The sequence below is a fragment of the Macrobrachium nipponense genome, chromosome 2 (genome assembly GCF_015104395.2).
Source record: "Macrobrachium nipponense isolate FS-2020 chromosome 2, ASM1510439v2, whole genome shotgun sequence".
Lineage (NCBI taxonomy): Eukaryota > Metazoa > Arthropoda > Malacostraca > Decapoda > Palaemonidae > Macrobrachium > Macrobrachium nipponense.
Window position 1 is genome coordinate 158,560,532 of NC_087201.1, and position 21,914 is coordinate 158,582,445.

The following is a 21,914-nucleotide window of genomic DNA, read 5'->3' on the forward strand; positions in this document are numbered from 1 at the left end:
ATTAATTCCGAGGTAGAGCGAATTAGATATCAAAGGACATTTGTAGTTCGATATATGCATATATATTATATAAAACATATATATACACGCATATATATATATATGTACATATACACATTCATGTATATTATATACATATATATATATATAATTTATATATATATATATATATATATATATATATATATATATATATATATATATATATATGAGAAGTATTGACTTTTCCTTTCTTATTTGTCCCTGATATATTTATAGATAAGTTTTTAATAAGCATAACAGCATTTATGTATCAGTATATAACTCATTAAATCATATAGGAAATAATTTTATAATATATTAGCAATTTATGTACATTAATCATATCACCGTCATATTCTGATAAGAGCCTTATCTTTTATAATATTGTATTTAAATGAGAAATTGTTTAAAAGTAAAAAAATATTGCAATTTGTATGATAAATTTACATGAATGCGCCACGAAGAAATTGCTGCTGAAAATGCAGATGTGGAATCCGCATCGGCATACAAACTTGGATAGCTGCCCGTAGACTTTTTATTTCGCATAGCAGATGAAAATTCTGCACTTCGACAACACTGGTGATTACCGTCTGACTGACAGTGACTGTCTGACAGCCGGCTGGCTGCCACACCCACAATTCCACACCACTGGCTTGAACTTCCTTCCAGTGTTGCCAACTACAATTCAACCTTTCGCCTCAGAAGTCCCTAAAACCGAGGCAAAATGTCCCTACGTGTCCCTAAAGTTTTGTAAAATGCCCCAACGTCTTGTAACTTGGCTCACTTATTATTTAAATAAGTACATTTTACTGACTTATCAATAAGAAAGATATGCTAGTTACCAAACATTCTACTGATCTTATGTTAGCGCATAAATATGATTTAAGAGCTATGTGTTACACAGAGTCGCTAACCTAATACTGTATATTGTTTGTTTGTTTGTTTGTATGGTTTTTTTACGTTGCATACTTCACGTATCTAAACTACTCAGTAACTAGCATCTAATCAGAAGGTTGTAGGATTATATTGAGACATTGTTTAACTAAAGGAGAAAAAAGTATGCACCAAGCTAAATATGTAGGTATCTGGGTTTGTCTTGCCAATATTTGCTTATGGGTGTTAGCTAATTTTTTTTATTACCGAAATTATAATTTCAGACAACGTTCCTCCATCCATTCAAGTCGAAAACACTGCATCCGCCGAGGTGAAAGCTCTTCATGTGTTAGTTCATTTATCTCTTTCCTGTTTCTTTGGTGTATCTGCCATAATCCCTATAATTTACAGTTCTAAGGTTATGAAGGGATTTGTCACCACAGCCAATTGTTAAAGAAAGATCTGAGAATAAGTGGCAGGCATTACTATCACCACTGCCACTACCAGGGAGAAAAGTGTTCGAGAGCTAACTTTAAAAAAAAATAAAACGACTGGAGACTGTCGTTAGGGATGCTAGCATTGTATGTATGTTCAGTAGGATAAGAGTACTACCTACATGAACCGAAGAGGGGAAATAGTGAGCATGTGTATGACTAACAAATAGGTAAACAAAATTCCAAATTCTGCTATGCGCGATGTCATTCCTATCAGTAAGAAAGACATTTTTTCAAAGTCCCTATATTTTCAGTTGTTTTCCCCGAGTGTCACTACGATAGCGGGACAAAACAAAATGTCCCTACGTTTAGGGACAAATCCACCCCCAACCCCCGCCACAATTGATAATACTGCTTCCGCATCGGAGTTTTACTACAGCCGAAGAATACCATTGACAGTTAAACGACAATTAGCATACTGAAAACGCAATTTTCCTTTAACGGCCTTTTTGTGAATATATAAATTCAAATATAGTTTAAAATAGTCATAAATTTTATAACTATTTCCACTGTTATAACAAGAAGGAACAACTGATGGAAATGTTCAAGATTCCGTGGGGACTACCTTATATGTTTCCTCGTCTGACAATTTTTCAGTGTTTTTTTTAAGTTGTCTAAGCAATTCATATCTCAAAATTGATAAATGAAACATTGATAATGAAACATTTTTGACGATATAATACTGGTGCTGAATATTTTCTAGTTTAGGAATACAGTACAAATTTGGACGAGTACGATAAGGTAAACTAAAGGGAAGTGTCATTAATCGAAAGAACGAACAGACGAAACGATTTCTTGAGATAATCATTGAAACATGTTTCACTTAATTGATACTCTCCTCACCTCTCCCCCATCCACCCACAAAATCGCGACAGCGAGATACACAATTCCTGAATATTTCTCTCTCTCTCACACAATTTCTTGAAACGGGAAACCAGAGGTAGGGTGAAGATAAATATAACCTTTGACTTGAGAGTAATTTGTTTTACCGCCTTTAATAGAGTAATAAGTCTTTGAAACATCCAAATTCTTTTAATTAACTCCTTGTAACTCTCTCTCAAATGGTAAATGACAACTCGAAGATAATTTTTTTCCATTTTATATAATCTACGATGAAATTTGATAAACCTATATAAAATCTTGTTATAAAATAAATAGTGCATTATTATATACCTGAGGCTAACAAATTTTTGTATGGATACTACCGAAAAAAAATATACATTAAAACAATAAGTGGCAAATAGCGTGTATAGCTCCCGCCTTCAACCAATTACTAATTTAAACTTATACTGGCCTCTTACAAAAATAATATATTTTCAATTACGTGACTTTAATTATTAAAAACAACATTAATACAACGGACATTTCTCTGTAAAATAGAAGCACTTCGTGAATTAAGCTAAAATAGTTTAGTAATAAATCAAGCAGACAAACTTTTAACGCCTGGAGAAATCGAAAAAGACTACAGATTGTAATAAGATTGTTTGTATGGTGTTTTTACTTTGCATGGAACCAGTACAGATTCTCACATTCAAACATTCAGTAACCCCATTTACTATATCCCAATTTTCTGTTGCGGTAACCTTTGTTGAATATTATTGTTTCTAGTTTCTCAAAGTTCACCCCACAAACAGTTGTAGTCTACATTAGCTTCTACGTTAGAAATTAACTGGGGATAGCTGTTTCTCACATACTTTGAGGATTTCCTCACATTCATTTCCTTTCTAGAGTCAAACAAAGCAGTTGATAGTGGAAGGAGTAAACCTCGGCGGTGTGGGACTTTCGGAAAAGGGGTAGAAACCGTTAAATTGCGGCAATGGCAGTTGCTTGCAGCTGTCCGTGACAGGCAACTTTTTCTCCAATTTTCTACTTGCTCTTTCTCGGGGTCCAACTGGACTACTCCTTCTAACTGGATAGAAAGACATTGGCCAGGGCAGCAAATGACGCATACACACACGTAGGTTTCGATTTGTTTTGTCTGTTACTCCTGATGATTCAGTTGTCTGAATATTTCACCCTATTTAGCACTATTCCTAGGTGTCTAGAAAAGATCCGCTGAAACTGAACAGTCTTCTACGGTCTCTCGATCCCACCAACACTGACTGGAATTACATTCGCTTTTCAAAAGTGGAATCCCCGCCCTCTTGAAGTTGGAATGGAATGGAATATATGATTTAGGCCGAAGGTCAAGCGCTGGGACCTATGAGGTCTTTTAGCGCTGAAATGGAAATTAAATATAAAAAGGTTTGACAGGAGTAACACAAGGAAAACTTCGCAGATGCACTAGGAAACAATTTTTAGGAGAGGGTAGTAAGATGGAAGAGAATATGAAAGGGAAGAGCTGCAGCTAGGGTCTGAAGCCACGCCGCAAAGAACCTCAAGTAATGCCTACAGTGCATTGCATGAGGTGCACTGACAGCACTATCTCCCTACCGGGTGCCTCTTGATGTTATCCTAACTTATGCATATAAAAATCCACTGTCTACTCTACGACAACCAGTCGGGGTACTATTCAACAGTAGTAGCATGTCATTCTTGTAGAAGTTGAACTGGGTTGAGTGGAATCTCCCATTATTTAAAAAATGGCAAAGGAATGTGTTACAGACCACTTTGTCCATATACTATACTGTATATGGGACAGAAACGTGGATGTTGAAAGAGTCAGGGTTGCATCTGTTGATACTAATTGCTTTGTATCCGAGCTTTAGAACATTGAAAAGGTGAGGAATGTAAGATGAATAACCGGTAAACAAGGTATAGTTGAAAAAAAAAAAAAAAAAAGGATCAATAAGTTCTGGGCTGGGTTCGTCACGTGGAAAACACTGAGAAATTTAATTGGCTGGTATAATGCTTATATCTCTTAGAAACTTATGAATTAATTTTCCTGGAAGTCCTCTACAACCTCCTTGCATAACTCATACTTGCAGCTTTAGTCTGAAAAGTTTTCTCGTTCCTAAAATATTTTCTGCCATAGCATTAACTCCTATTTAAATCAATATCTTCCAGACTGCAATGGGATACTCTGCCACAGTTTCTTAAGAGAAACTACCATTTCTGATCTATGGGGATGTCCTTTGAACCTTGAAGTTAATAAAAAAAAAAAAAAAAAAACTGGCTTTAGTTAAGTTTCATTGTCTAAACCAAAGCCCCTAACCAGGCATAGGCCTAAATTAGTCACACACCTGGGGATTATGATGTACACTGTATCCAGTTTAGACTTAAGTACCCTCTGCAACTGCTCCTTACAGTCTGGCAGGTGGAAAGACCTGTCTCCATAGGGAAAAAAAAAAATATAAAAAAAACCTAGTTACGAAGTCACAGCCAGAAATTTGTTCAACTCTCCATGTTAGCCTTCAGGTTAATGGCTTCTTTCCATTTCACATCTACACAATAAACCATATCCTTTGTTGCTACAAAATATATTTCAGAGACAATGAATGCAAAGTAAAATTTGAAGCACATATCTAGGAAGTAAAGTGGACCAAAGCCCAAAAATGGAAGTGAATATCTGGAAAAAAAACAAGTGGATGATTCTGACAAGGTCATGTATTACGGGAGTTGCATTTGTATCAGGGTACATCACAGAATTAATAATGGTGACATGAGAAATGTAGTTCGTAACTGCAGTTATTGTGCTTACAGCAGTTAGATAGAACTTGGGACTAATCAGACTTAGACCTACCTTACAGGATGTCATTCCTCAAAATCATTGGCGAGTATCATGGCCTTCTTGCCCAGTAGTACTCAGATTCGCTCTCTCACTCATCAATTCCTGGGGGTCGTAGCAAAACTCAGGAACCATCAGTCTAGTGAGAAACAAGCTTTTGTTTCCTCTCTCCAGGATCTTTCAGTGGTCCAGACAAGAGGTTTCTATGCATGATGTAACCTGTGCATGCTATTAAGTAGGACCCAACATCTTACATTAGTCAGAAGTGCATCTTGGGAGAAAACGCATGAAGTCAGGGACATGGATCCTGGCATTTTGGAAAAACTTTCCATATATGGGTGATGAGGGAAGGTGTGCAGCATCAGGCCACATTTACCTCATCCTACCTAAATGACCTCACCCTAAGGTTTCCACTTTTCCTCTGGGTCCATAGTGCCTGATCTGCAGGTTGTGCGGGCACCCAGCTCCTTTCAGACAGGAAACCATCTCACCTAAGGTACTTGGAGAGCTTAAGACTTGGGGTCAAGTGCGAGCTTGACTGGCCTCTAAAAATCCATTTTCCCTTCTTATTCTCTCTGCAGAGCAGCACCTCAGCTCAAGTATGAGCTGGACCAGGCATAGATGTAAGCAGCAATCAGTCTTAAGAGCATCAGCAACTATGATGTGACTCTTCCACTCTTCCTTTTAAGGGGGTAGAGCAATACAGCTATAAATTACTTTGATTCCAAGTTGCTTTCTGACTTGTGCAACCCTCATGGGGTTAGAACACAATTCTTTGATCTTTTCCTTAATCAATCAATGCTCTTCTCCCTCTCTCAGGCCCAGAGCCCTAGCACTGTGGCATCCTTATACCAAACTAAGTATGAGGTTACAGGAGTCACTGCATCACTTGCTCACTATTGCAAACAGGATCATGGTATTTCAGGGTGGGAAGTTCAACTTTCAGTCAGTTGGCAGATACAATATTCCCAACCAAGAAATGTCTCCTACATAAAAGGCAATGGTTTGGATTTCTAATCAGAACAAGTAATATGGAAAGTAACTCGTATTTATCTTAGGTATACAAGCCCTTCATAGCAGTTCCCACCTCAACTTTCCCCTTTATCACCGAGGCCAAGAGGGAAAGTGTTTGGAAACTTTACTCTCATAACAAACTGCCAACCACCTTGTTACCAAGTTCAACAACCATTTCCTGCTGGCACTGACGGATGCTCCTATATAAAGGAATCTGGTTTGTATAACTAGGAGTAAGATTACTTTTATAATTTTGTTTTTACTGTTAAAGTCACTGTTATTCTTTTAATTACATTATCAATTTTGGCATAAATACTAAGGTGGAATGCTAAATACTTTGACAGTGACTTCAAAACAATGTGAAGTCTGGAACTCCAATTTATCTTCCCATAAAAATGCTATAAACCAAAAGTTGCATATATTGATGGTAGTTCATGCGTTAGTACATGACTATTTTATAACTTTATCAATTCCATACTGACATCTTTAGTACAACACACAAAAACCTAAATTTATTCATTAAAAAGTTAAACAAATAATTTCCTACTTGTGACTGCAACAACAAACATTGACAATTAAAAATACATCATATTTGTATATTTTAAAAGACGTGACTCTTTCAAAGTAAACAAACTAAAACTCAGCCACCACAAATTATTCCTTCCCACAGAATGGACTTTCAAAAGGAAACATGACAAAGTTAACCAAGAGTTGTTAAGGTTAGTGGTCATCTGAAAATTTTCCAGTATTTATTTAATAACATTGTACAATGTAGCCTCGTTAATTTAGACCTCATGAACACGAATTCTGGATAATTAGGACAAAACCTAGATCAGATCTTTTTCAAGGATCTACCTGATAATCACACAATATTTGGTACTAACTTAAAAAAATAAAGAGAAACATATAAGCAACATTAGATTAAGAACAATTTAAAATAGAAAGCTTTAAAATTATGATGGTAATTCCAGACTTTAAATGGGCAACAGCACAGCTAGAAAGGGGCATCATGGTATTAAAAACTTGTGTACAATCAAAAGTAGCAATTGTGGGAAGACCCAAACAATCAGGGAGGAATAGATGGGAGACTGAACCACATGGGGATTAAAATACAAAGTGCACAAGATAAAAAGAATATTATATAGAGACTGTCATGTGTCCCAACATGATTTAAAGGGATCCTAACAAAAATGCAAAAGTCAAGTGCACTATAATTTTCAGATGAGGACAACAATAAAAACTCATCATTATGTGATGATGATGATGATATGATAGAGAGAGAGAGAGAGAGAGAGAGAGATGCCTTTCAAATAAAACACTGAAGCTGTGTTCTGTCAAGTACAGTATGGTTACAGCACTGTTTATACAGAGCTTGCATAGTTACTTTTTATAATAAAATATCCTACTGACAATTCTATCAGCTTAAGAAGAAAAGCAATCAAGAGAAATTTCTTCTGGCTTCTTGCCATGGACTCAAGATGGTATGTAGAGAATACGGTACATTTTTCTTCACAATAAATAATGCATCAGTGATGGTGTCACATGACAAAATGACCAATTTTGAATCAATTTGTATATTTCAAAACTAACAAACCTGAGGTCTTAACATTAGGATAATACTAGTGCCAAGCTGGAAACCGGTAGAATTAACATAAAATTCTGTGCCAAAACATATCAGGTAACATACCACAGTAACCGCTTGTATTCCCATAACAAGCTTTATTAAATAAATTATTGATTTCTATAAAGTAACCAGAAGTTATTGTTAATATACGTATACAGTATTACTGCAGGATACGATAGAAAGTGAGTATATACTGTACCTATTAATAAAGTCATGAAAGAGGTTGTGCCTCCAAATGTGTGTACACTGTAAGTATTTAGCTAACAACACGTCTGTACTTTTGCATCATAATTTCTACTCCTCTTCTGCCAATGAGATAACTAAGAAAAACTTGGGGAGTTGCAAAAGCCATGGAAAAATCTACTCCTTGAACGCTGCTTGTATATAAACATTTCCTTAATCATATTATATGATTATCTGTCTATATAAATCAATACAGTTTGTTTTGGCATTTTCATTTAACAAGAAGTAAGTTTACATAAATGGCTGTATTCCGACTACCCATAAACGTTTGGCTAGGTAGGAACATTAGCCTAACTTATTTTTTGTGAAAAAATGAAAAATACTTTGAATTCTGTACTTCTAAACCAGTAATGTTAAATAGTTTTAATAACAAGGATGAATATAGGCTAAAATACTTTAATAATCTGGGGGTAAAAATTCATGACCATCCAGACTGGGTTTTAACCACAAGTCCACATTAGCGAGCTTACACTGTACTACTGTATGCTGTTACCTTGGCACAAGCTTTCTGTATTAGTCTGCATGTATATCAGAACTGCTTATACATATATATTTGATCTCCCATCAGATGGAACATTTGGAAAACCTATGACAACATAACATTCAATTCTCCTAATTTTACATCAAATAAAAGAGGAAAACCTTTCCTTCCACAAACCTAAATAAAAGTAAAAAAAAAAAATTAAAAGCTCTCAATAACCTCATTAAAACAAACTGTGACTGTGGGAGATGAATGATTTTATATACAATAGACTGAAAAATTATGAAATGAGTCTTATGCATTTTAACTAGAATGAGATGAAAATATTTTACAATGAATGAAATACTTCTATCACATATCTGTAACAACTATTAGGAAACTTTGTATTCTTCAGAGTATATTCTTCTGTATTTATCTTCACTAACAGGTGCAATTTTATTTTCATCACACCATGGAACATAATAATCACGATACATTTTTTTCAATGTCATATTACGGTTGATAAATGCTTCAATATGCTGTCGTGCTCCTCGAAGACTTTGTTCAGTATATTTGTTGGGGCGATTAGCATGCTTACCACGTTGGTCAGGTTTTGGAAGCAAATTACCTTCTTTCATTTGTTTCATTAGATTTCCAATTCTCCCTCTACTATTCTGTAGTCCATGAACTCCCATAAACATTTCTTTGCAAACTTCAACATGTTTTCCACGTACTTTACACCAGTAAGTAAATGTATACGTCCTTCTGTTAGATCCTTTAACATAGTGGCGACTCACAGGTTTTATGGAAATATTTCCATACAAATAAACATTCTGCTCATCAAAATTGCCCATGTCCCAAAAGGAAGAAAATATTTCATCTGCCCCATGTTCAATTTTTGACCAACATTTCTTTTTACAATTACAAGGTGGACCCATAGCTCGACCACGCACTTCCTTACCCGTAGCCCGGGATACATAAGGTCTTCCTTGATCTCGAAAGAACTTCTGATGCGTCTTCTTGTGAAGATCTGTAGGAATGGCCTCTTTCTCACGCTGAATCCGTGGTACCTGTTGCAATACATTTATAGTTAGTTAGTCTTCTACATGCAAATAAGTTGTGTTCTAAGAGCTTGTTTGCAAATTCAATTTGTTCTTGAGGTCAAAAAAAGTTAACCTAGACATCCCAAATTGTAGTTAGCTTGCAGTATATAGCACTGTATGTTAATAAAATTTCCTATAACAGCAATTTGATCATTAAGCATGAAATTAAGTTTAAAATAAACATATCATTAATCTTTTCAACCAGACTGGTTGGTGCCATTTGCAAAACACAGAAGGGGTTGCTATCTTTGCCTCAGGCATGAAGAAAGGAAAGACTGCATTTAGAAGAAAAAGGGAATTGCCTTTCAAACAGAAATCTCCTTGTTGACAACTGTGCCCAGTAGAAAGACATGACCACTGGACAGAGGGCCCAATTATGAAGCTGGATATTATTACTGACATAAAAAACATGCAGCTTTGCAACATGTCATAAAAAATATGCAGCTTAGCAACATGTCACATATGTAGATGGGTACAACAGAATGTGTGAGAACAATGAAGAGGTACAAAAGACATTGCTTCACCAAATAAATGTACGTATAATAAAACACAAAGAGAAAGTCCACATCTTTGCAGAATGTCTTCAAATAATACCAAACAATGACATTTCACTCAGAAACAGGTGGTAGAAAAGTGTCGAAAGTACAAATTGACCATAACGCAAACCCAGCAATGGTGCCAGAAGCACTACCTTCACCAGTGTTGCCAATAATTTAGAGAGCAAAATGACAGAGTATGCCACGTGTGGGCAACTATGAAGTTACAAGAACTGGTCAAAAGAAGAGAGGACATCCAGGTGCCCTGGATGTGAGGTGGTCTTATGCATGCAAGGAATGCTTTAAAGCATACCGCAGCAAGGTCAATTTCTAAATATGTAATGAGACAGCAAGAGGCTTCACTTCTGTATAACAGTTACTCAAGGAATACTCATATATCCACAAATTTTATATCTACATAGAAATATTTTCATATACTTTATGTTTTCTAGAAAAATATTCAAGCATTGCATTTTTCAAGTGGGAAACTATATGAAACATAAACTTTCATATGTAATGAACTAAATGCAGAGAGAGAGAGAGAGAGAGAGAGACGATAGAGAGAGAGAGAGAGAGAGAGAGAGAAGAGAGGGGGGGGGGGGGGTGTTAGGGGTAAGGTAATATGAACTTGATAAATCGACAAAATACATGAGAAGAATTAGTACTATCTATATTTTTTGTACATATATTTTTAATTATCTCTTCACATTCAAAATAGTGCTGAATAAAATATTAGAAACAACATTTTTACAGTCATAAATTAGGTATTACTTTTACAGGCTTTTCAGTGAAAAGTCTTCATGCCAGGGCAAAACTTTCTAGCTAGCTCTCCCACTGGAAATGTTTTATCTTTTTTTTTCATACCATGTTAAAAAAGGTCTTCTTCTTTCCACTGATGTGTTTTTTAATGGGCCCCATTAAACGTTGCCTAGTCAGTGTGGTTTCATTGATATATATTTAGTTCAGCTAATCAGAGTTAATGTATTGAACATTGATTTTTAAACTTCGAGGATAATTTGGAATACATTTACCTAATTATTATAAACTTTTCTCCAAATAGCCAATGGGGAAGTTTTTATTTGATGACCGATACACAAAGATGACCAAAACTGATGTCAAGCTACTTTTATTGGGAGTCAGCATTGCGCTCTACATCTCTTGTAAATTATATGTGGTTCAGTATGGTTTTTAGGAACAAACCAGAGACTTTTGGAATAGTGTGGTGATCCTGTTATGTGAAGAGTTCCACTTAGCAATTCAATGGCATTATCAACACTGGAATGCATCAGCATGGTCTTCTAATCTACTTTGTTCCTTGAACTTTTGGCAGTCTTCTTTATACCAGCACCAGCTAAATGATCTATTATGCCAGTCATCCTATGTTTTCCAGAGAGAGAGAGAGAGAGAGAGAGAGAGAGAGAGAGAGAGAGAGAGAGAGAGAGAGAGAGAGAGAGAGAGAGAGAATTTGCTCCTGGAAGTTTGATATGACTAGGTACCTGTCTCTGTAGGCAGGAGATTGGGTTCACCTGTATAAAAAAAAACCCTTGCATTCATTTTCAAACAGTGATGCCATGAGATTTCCCTTTCCATTTGTTAAATGTTACCACAAAATCTCCAAGTATATCATTATCCTGATGAAGCAATAGTGATTCAGTTGCCTATGCTAAAAGGCACCACTTCTATAGTCTGACACATGGCATTAATGGTCAACTAGTATTTATGAAGGTTGCATATTTTTTTGCTATAAAACCAAGGTGGTGTTATAAACTTCTCATCACTTGAAATGTGTATCTCACTAAATACTAGACATGAAACTGCTGCAATATTTACTTATGGTTTCAATGGCATTAATGGTCAACTAGTATTTATGAAGGTTGCATATTTTTTTGCTATAAAACCAAGGTGGTGTTATAAACTTCTCATCACTTGAAATGTGTATCTCACTAAATACTAGACATGAAACTGCTGCAATATTTACTTATGGTTTCAATACACATTCTCAAGGTCATTATAAAAATATAATAATGACCCATGTATGCTAAATTAAAAATCTTACAATATGGAGAGTACTCACCAAATAAGATGTACATAGTAGTCACAGGCAAAATTAAAAGTGGGAAGTAGTCCAACACAGGAAAATTATTAATTATTAAATATATACCATGAAAAACTAGTCATTCCACCCAGTGATGAAAAGAAACATCTTTATTAGCTACATTTGTGAAGAATAACATACTATTACTTACCAAATATTATAAGCAATGAAAACTTTACTGGAAATAAGTAAATTTAATGGAGTATATGCAATTAAAACTTGAAGGGAATATACTGTCAGGTAAAAATATGGCCTCCATGAAAATACCAACACAAAATTACTAAAAAGGAAAAAATGATGGCTAGCTGATAACGAAGAAACCTGCACAAAGCAGCTATTTAAAAAAAAAAAAAAAAAAAAAAAGAAAGGCATCACTTACTTGGACTACTATTTAACAGCATTTATCCATCTTTAAAACATTTTCATGCCAGCAAGTAACTGCGTACTTATCACACTAGCACATAGCTGCATCCATATCACATACTTACCAATTTTATTTCAATACTTTTAATGTACTTAATAAGAAAACCCATTACCATAGTGAACATTATAAGTAGCAAGCGATGAAATAAGAAATCACAAAAAAGAAATAAGTAAAAAAATTTGAAGATTCTGGGAGAAAAAAAAAAAAAAAAAAAAAAAACCTTGAGCTCAAAAACACACTTGCAATGATTTTATAGCCAAAATGAGTATTCTGGAGCCTGGACAAGCAGACAACTTCTGCTTTTGAGTGTAAAGAGACACTGAGCTGGTGCACACTTAATGCAATTATAAAGTGATAAAGTGTAATAGAAAATTCATTTAGTAGTGGTCAATATAATCTCCTAACCATCTGAGTCTTTCTTTTCTCAGCAAAATGTTGAGTTGAAGTTCATTACACTGACATTCCACTTACATAATCTGGACTTTGCTCTGGCTGTGGCGGTTGGTGTTGCTGTTGCTGTTGGTGTTGTTGCTGGTGTTGCTGTTGCTGCTGTTGCTGTGGATGTTGGTGCTGCTGATGTTGTTGGTGCTGCTGCTGCTGTTGAAGCTGCTGATGCTGAAGAATGTTGGGATGCATCTGCTGTTGATTATGTTGATGGGGATGCTGCTGGTGCGACAAGTCCATCCAAACTGGGGTGGTGTTTGTACCATCTGTCCTTGGTTCATACTGTGGCATCTGTCCACAATATGGTCCATAGAGTCCAGTGGGCCCACCAAAGTGACCCATTCCCCCCATCTGGCCATACGTAGCTGAAATATAATTAGAAAACAGATAGTGACTATTTTCATCAATGCAAGACTTAGAACAACAATCTACTTACTGGGCTTAAAAATAACTTCTAAAAACCACAAGATGACAGAAGAAATACAGCATTTTATAATAAACAGCTGCAGCGAATTTACATGGCAGATCAGATCAGTTGATTAGTTACTTGACATGAAGCAGTGTAAATCATAAAACATCAAACAACTAACATAAATTAATGCAAGCACATGCATGAGACAAGAGAAAAGTTGAGCTGATCACGAGAAATTACAACCACCCCTCCCCTAAATAGCTTAACTCCTTGTGAATAAGCTAACAGTGTGGTCCTTTGTGAATTGTAATAATGGACAAAAATGGTTGCCAGTGATGGCGCTGCAAGACAAAGTCGTTACATCATGCTGTGCCTTTGGAATGCCACAGATGCATCCCTATATACCTTCCTGACTGGCTCTTTAGTTCTGTGGGGCCAAAACAACCAATTACCATGTGGCATAGCTGATGCCATGTCAGAAGGGCACTTGAGATGATCCAGCAAGGTGTCACCGAAGTTTAGTTCGATTGGCCATTTATAGTAACAACTGATGCCAGTCAGATCAAGACTGGGGGAGTAATTTCTCAGGTTGATGATAAAGGAAATGGAAAACCAGTTTGTTTTGCACCACAGGCATTAAAATGGGCAAAAACAAGATACATTACCTTTAAGAGAGAGGTACTGGCAATTCCATGAATGCTGGAGAGGAATCTCTACTCTTTGCTTCGACTTGTGTCAAAATAAACATGGACCATCACCCACCGAGACTTATTCAAAAAGAGGGGAGCTAACTACTCAACAGGCACATTGGTTCAAGTGGCTGTTGGAGTATGAAATTGTGGGGATTGAACATATAGTGAGGAAAACGAATAAAGTAGCTAATGGTCTCTCCAGGAATGCCATAGCTGCAGTAACAACTCGAGCCGCAAAGTGGAAGGAACAGCAACATTAAGTAGCTTAAGTACATCTGCCAGTGGAGACAGATAACAGGATTGTCTCAATGACAAGAGAGAGAGAGAGTGTATGAGTGAATGGAGATGGAGGAGGTGCTGTGGGAGGGGACCCAGCATGCATGCCCAGTGAGTGAGTGTATGGTGGGAAAGCCTGGATTGAAAAGGTCAAGGAATGTGTGAGAGGAACAAGTAGCGAACTCCCAGATTTCTTGCGCAAGTGAAAAGATGTGTTCTTCATTGAAGATGCCATCTTATTTCGTAAATATGAGAAGAGACTGGGCAATATCCGATCTTGCATCATTCTTCCTCCCTCTTTGGTAAAGAAAGCCATCAATGTAATTCATGCAAGTTCCTATGTAGGAGAAGCCATAGACACGTTATCCCAAAGGCTCGAGCATGGGCAGTAGTACCTATTAAGTTAACCAAGGGCACATGGACATACTGAGACCTTTCCCTCTAAAGGACAGGCAGTTCAAATGGAAATACAGGTGCTTGTTTGTAGACGTGTTCATATGCTACACGAACACATCTGCAATGGTGGATACAACACCAGGTTCGGTTGCAAAAGCCTTGTGCATTTTTGAAATGACGTTTAGCTGTCCACAAATGTTAATTAGTGACAATGGAAGAGAATCCATAAACAAAGTAATCAGGGCATGAACTAAGACCAATGGGCTCATGGAGTCCCATAACCATGAGGTGACGAATATCTCGAAGTATTTAGTGGAGGACAGTCTGAACCAGCAGGCAGAAATGTTCCCTGGGCAGAATTTGCACTAAATAGGGCTATGATAGCTACATCGAAGATACCCAAATCTTTGTAGCGTAATAGGCAGGATCCTGTACAGTTGAGCACCCTATTTGCGGACTTGCCTCTTCGTGGATTTTTTATGGGCCGTATATACCCTTTGTTCACAGAAAATTTGCCTATTTGCAGTATTTTTCACTGAAAAATATTCACAAATTACTGTATTTTCTTATCACTTTCGTGACTAAATGCACTTTTTTGTGATAAAATATTAAAATATTAAAATATTAAAATAAGCTTTCTAGAGGTTTTTTCTGTATTTACTATCAAAATAGGTAGTTCTGAGCATTTTAAAAGGGTTTCAAATAAGGGGAGCTTACTGTACTGCCTTATACCATTGTCATGGAGCCCCGAACTTTGCCATTACATATTAGTATATAATACATATCAAACAATATCGTGCGAAGTTTTGTAACTTCATCAGGAGAGTGTTTCAGACCACCCAGAGGTTTTTATTGATGGCCAATGAGAAGCGTAAGATAAGATACTATCAGCTTTTCTGCACATGAACACCTGACATATAAATAAGTGACAGAATTTATTTTAAAAGGCTGCAATCGAAGAAACACAAACTTGAATTAAAACTAATCAAAACAGACACTGCAGTAATCCAGCGCATCAAAACTGGGGCCCAAGGAGAGTACCACCTCTTGCATATGTGTCCAGTCTGGGAAGATAACTTAATGTGTCACTTAAATAAGCCTGTACACTCTTGCCCCAGGCTACCTGGGAGAGACGAGTGAGGATGATGTCCAGGTGTGTGTAGATGCCATACATAGCGCACAAGAACACAAATACAAGCACGGGTTGTGAATAAATGTGTCCGTCACAATGTAAACAGGGAATATCATAAAACCATTCTTAAGTAACTTGTGTTCCATACGTATTAGTTATTGTCGAGAAAAAGATGTACATTATTTTTCATTACGGTTCCAAGCATATCATTAATGTCTATGTACTACTTGTATTTTGTAGTCCCTCGTTGGCCGAGTGGATTTCGCACTCGACTACCAATCCGGTGGTCCGAAGTTCGATCCTCGGATCGGCCAACGTGGAACCAGAGGAATTTATTTCTGGTGATAGAAATTCATTCCTTGATACAATGTGGTTCGGATCCCACAATAAGCTGTAGGTCCCGTTGCTAGGTAACCAATTGGTTCCTAGCTACGTAAAAATATCTAATCCGTCGGGCCAGGCCCCTAGGAAGAAAGCTGTTAAAATCAGTCTAGTGGTCTGGTAAAACTAAGATATACTTAACTTTAACTTGTATTTTGTAATATTTTTTTACTGCATTTCAGGTAATATTAAGTCCATGTAATTACACTGAGGCTACAACTTATTAACCTCTATTGATGTCAACTGCACCACATCCAAAATTTCATGTTATTTGTCAATGCTGTTTGTGTTGTGCAAATTTCGTGATTTTCTATTGATGGTTATGTGAATGTGTACTAGCTGTTTTGAAAGACTTTTCATTTCGTGTTAATCTGTTCCTTTTGAATTTTAAAAATTTGATTATTGATTTTTGCTACTATTTTGTTTTTAAAGAACAGTAATGTTTCTTATACTGTGTTCTAGACTTCATATTATAGTAATATTCATTGTGCTGTGCAAAAATTGTCAAGTGTATGTTGGAACTAGTGCATCATCTTTCTACAGCATTGTGGTGAAAAAATTTTTGTGGAGAAAACTTTTTTCTTCTTTTTATGTCAAATGTTTTGTTTTTGATTAATGGTATGTGAATTTTGTTTTTAAGTGTGACTTCCTTTTTTTTTATTGAGATTTTTTAATGTGAACCTGGCTTTTGTTTTTCTGTATGACACATTGTGAGGCGTGAGATTCATCTAATGTAACTTGTGTCTGTAACACCCAACTGATCATACCCTAATAGAAGTGGTGCACTGATCACTAGCGGTAATAACTATCCCCTCCCCCAAAATACCTCAGCTCCTTGTGAGTTAACTAACAGGGTGCTCCTTTGTGAATTGGAACAACGGACAAAAATAGTCGTTGGTAATGGCACTATAAGACAAAGTTGTTACATGATGGCGTGCCTTTGGGATGCCAGAGACCCATCCCAATATCCCTCCCTGATTAGCTCTTACATCCAATGGGGCCAGAACAACAAATCACCATCTGGCAAAGCCAATGCATAGTCAGAAGGGCATTTGAGACTATCTGACTAGGTGTCACAGTTGTTTCCTGATGTCCACACACACACTAGACTGGTGTCTCAAACAGTGCCAGAATGACAAGCCATTTCGAGTGCCCGCTCTCCAAGTTTACCTCTTCAACGTAGTTTAGCCATCAATTAAGGGGCGCCCTTTGTAGCTTAAGAGAATGTACTCTGTGTTAAACGTTTCCCTCGATTCTGATGTCCTTTACATCATGCATGTACTTCTCTTATGTTTTCCTGCATAGATTGAACCTACAAATGACCTAAATCAGGTCAGAGTAAAAATCATACTGAAAAAAAAAGTAAGGATTTTGAATGAAAGTGGATAAGATGCAGAAAGGAAAAAATGTATGTAGCTGAATCTGTTTCTGGAGGGGAAAAATGGATATTTTGGTAAGCAATTGTACATTTGTAAAATTCAGTAAACAAATCACAGTATGTATTCAATATCAGATCAAGGAGCAATGCAGTCAAAATATTATGAATGCATACAGAATGGGACTTCCAATGTGTGGCCTCTTCAATTTTCCCTGTTACATGCAGCTACAACTTTTGACAGCTATTACTCAAAGCAGAACAAAATCAGAGTAAAATTAAAGCAGACACAATGACAGACTAATACAATGAATTAAACGTGCATTTTTTATTTCGTCCATTATTCCTCCATCACAATGCCCACTTTTATCGCCCAGTGGGCACAGTATATAGGCTTCCAGCAGGAATGCAGCAATAGGTAAAACCTATCAACAAAGAGCAACTTGAAATGCAAACTAACTATTGTATGTGATATGTACATGCAAAGAATCACATAAAAAATATATTCATACATATTAAGTCACTCCACTATATTTCAGCTTCTGGTTAAGCGTTAAACCCACAACGTATACTGTACCCATCATCTTTATAAAATAAGCCCAGCTGACTCATGAATTATGCGGTGTTAGAGAAAGGGAAAGGGGGGGGGGGGGGGGGGGGTGGGGGGGGGGGCGGGGGGCAAAAGTGACACTGTGTTGTAAAAGTACCACTGTTGTTCTTTTTGGAACAAAAGTCTTTAAATCTGGGGATCATTGTGAACTGATGAGGGCATAACATGTTAATTGGGCTGCTACAAACCTGTCTTTTGATAAGTTTCTCTCCCCCAATCTTATAGAAAGCTCATGAAAGTTTACTTAGGTTGATAGTCAAGCTTCTTGTAACACTGAACTCCAGACAGTTCTCTTGTCAATCCTAACAGTCAGTTCTCCTTTACTTTTATCTTCTCAGTTGGGATAGATTTGCAACCTGAACCCTAAAACATTGTCCTAGTAACATGTACAAATCTTAATTATGAAATTACTGGAATTATCATATTCAAGTTGTTATTACTCTGGAAGATTTTTATTCTTTTGGCAACCAACAAGACATACTTTTGTCTGTCAATATCTTGTCTTGTCTCTGTCATGACTATGCTCCTTCATGAAATATATTAAAACTCCAGCCTCTCTAATAGAATAGTCACCTGTTTGCTCTGTTCTGGATGACAAATTCCAGTATACCATATGCTGTACATATAACCTATCTCTGTTAACTCCATGAATTTGCTCCCCTCTTACTAGCACCAAGAAAGTTACCTCTTACTGGCACCAAGAAAATTATCTCTTGTCAAGAGAAAGAACATACAACTTTCCACATTACATTGTAAAAAACAAAACAAAAAAACAAAAAACAAAAACAAAAAATTAAACATATCAATAAGAGGAAGACAACCGAAACATTTACCTACAACCAATATGATGGTTGTCCTGGTTTTGTAAAGTTATGACGAAACTAACAATAATCTCTATACATGGTGAATAAACAAAAGAAAGAACATTTTAACAAGTTCTTTGTATTCCTTTAAATAATGGGAAAAAAATTACATGACTGAGTAGCCTACTGCCTAAACCACCACTATGACAAATGCAGGAAACAACCTACTTCACAAAAAGATAAGTACTATGCTTTGCAGACATAAACACAGATGCTAAGTGAATACTATCTATATATCTAGTAAGTAAATAATTAATGAGTAATGGAGGTGCTAAATGAATAATGGAAGTGGTAAAGACTTCATTAAGTTCAAATCTTTGACAATATTCTTGTACAAACAGATTCTAATTAATATTACCAATTAAATTCTGTTGTAAATAAATGGGGATTACTGAAAGCTATCAAAATTCCTAAGTTTTTTGTGAAATCAAGGATAATCAATTGCAACCAAGAGTACATGGCCAGTACCTTGCATATTATGCTGAGGTTGCATCATGTGTGCTGGTCCGGACTGGTTCATGACCTGAGGCCGTGGAAGGAAATCTTCAGAGAGTGGGTCAACAGTCTCCACATCCACGTCAAAATTCTCATCTTCCTTCAGCTCCACTTCAGGTACTAGTGCTTCACTACGTGGTGCAGGGGAGCTCACCTGACTGGCCCCACTCGTCTCACTTTCGCTCCCACCTTCGCTGGCATCACTATCACTCTCGCTGTTGTCTTTGTTATCGTACGTTTTGTTGACTTCATCTTTGTTCTTTTTCTCAAGCCTAGGTACTGCTGACTCTGCACTTTCACGTTTTATCTTCACACCTCCAACACTGGAATTTTCTGGTTTACCAAATTTACACTGGAGGAAAATATTCATAGCCTCAAACCTATTGCCTTGAGCAATTAAATCTTTTATGTGCTGTTTATCAATTCCAGCCATATCCTTCATCCTGCCATTAAATACTAAACACACACACAACCTTTTGAATTAAAACACTAATTATGCTTACACTCACAAAGATTACTTTCAAATTCACATTCCAACATTCTATGAGATAGAATGTCTTTTGCTGTGATAATGTCGATGGTAGCAGAAGTCACTGCAAGGCCAAGAATATCTAAAATTGGAAAGATTCATGGCAAATCTACAGTAACAGCATTTTGCAAAGTTAAAACTTGATTCTTCAGCACCAATTAAAATTTTCTTCAAAATCTGGCATCGTCTATCTCTTATTCTGAATAATCATCTGAAAAAAAAAAAGAGCAAAATGAAAACATACAATATTCTTTCTAATATAAAACTTAGAACCATAAGATATACAGAAATTCATTTAAAGGCTTACATACAAAATATATCCTACTTATTATACTATACTTACATACAAAATATATCCTACTTATTATACAATATATTCTGATATCCCTAACATCAAGTCCTAATTTTAAATTACCCACAAATTTAAACAAGTAAAAATTTAAACGCATACTCAAAAAGAACTTGAATACACCAGAAACACAAACCTAAGTAATATGGTAATGTTTCAAAAGATGCAGAACTCCATAGTATGTACTATACTTAAATTAGATCTATACACTCTCAAAACAACATTTTTATGATAAAATAAAGTTTTATATAGGATACTTACAAAGCAATTACATTGCTTTTAGTTTCACTCGTCGGCAGCTAAAATTCTGAAATTCGTAGGTTGCGCTATTTTGTTTTGGGTAGGTGAATAATGCCGCCCCCTTTCAAGGAAACAGAGGAACAACTAGCAAGAGCGCTTCAATTTGTTAAGCCCTTATGTTCATGCAGGGGGAGGAGAGCAGGCTTCAATTATAAAAAAAAAAATTACTTTGGTAAATGCATAGGTAGAACCCTGACTCAGAACACAATCCGTTCCTCCTAGACCTTGGTCGTGTTCCAAATTGTTCGTGACTCGGAGCTAATTTCCCCATAAGGTTTAATGGGAATAATATTAATTGGTTCTCGACCCCTACGAACCAATATATATTATGTATATTTTGCCTTATTTTACACAGATAATGTAAAAGTCAGTGTAAAAAACCTTAATATATCTAATAATATAATTTAAATGGTAAACTAACACTATAAAAACGTTTGTAAAGTGAACATTACTATGACTGGCGAGACTTCTGGCTTGACGGACAAGAGAAGAGGAGGGTGGTGGGTGGGGAGGAGGTTATTGTGCGGAAGGAGTACCCTCCCCCATCCAGGTCGGGGAGATCTCGTTCCTTAGAGATTCAACTCTTCTAGGTTTTTTTGGTGAACGTTTAATCACAAACTTATCCAATGTCTGTTGCCTTTTCCTTCCTTGCATAACTTTTCTGAAATGGCTCATTAAACTTTCATTGAGCATATTCACGATCCTGTTCGTAACAATTTTGTCCGGATGATACAATTCAAGGAAGCACTGGACATCATTCCACTTTTCCAATGCGGCTTTTATCACATCACTGCTGACATCTGTAACTTCCTCCCCAGCCTCCTCTTCGTCAGTTGATTGCTCCCGAGCAAGTTGCTCCTGCTGCTCTTTGTGGAGTTGAACAAGTTCGTCCGCAGTCAAATCTTCTGAATGTTCAGCGACCAATTCTTCAACCATCTTCGTCGTTGACTTGTAGACCCATACTGTTGCCCATGGACACAATTTCTTGCACAATCTCGCATCGAAGCCCTCAAAGTCACGGACAGTTACGCACTGGGGCCAAAGTTTCCGCCACGCAGAATTTAATGTGCGGTACGTAACTTCAGTCCATGCGTTATCAATGAGGG

The 21,914-nt window shown here is 36.5% G+C and overlaps 1 protein-coding gene across 2 annotated transcripts in view; it reads right to left on the reverse strand.

The window, feature by feature from the left end:
• Window positions 1–6,805: 6,805 nt before the first annotated feature.
• Window positions 6,806–21,914, reverse strand: part of LOC135221068 (uncharacterized) — a 78,912-nt gene continuing 63,803 nt past the window's right edge. For both annotated transcript variants that reach the window (XM_064258832.1, XM_064258831.1), the window contains exons 2-4: window positions 19,604–20,370; window positions 13,026–13,363; window positions 6,806–9,466 (exon numbers count right to left, since the gene is read on the reverse strand). In XM_064258832.1, the coding sequence (XP_064114902.1) occupies window positions 8,789–9,466; window positions 13,026–13,363; window positions 19,604–20,072 (1,485 nt within the window). In that variant the 5' untranslated portion in view covers window positions 20,073–20,370 and the 3' untranslated portion in view covers window positions 6,806–8,788. The remainder of the gene's footprint in view (window positions 9,467–13,025; window positions 13,364–19,603; window positions 20,371–21,914) is intronic.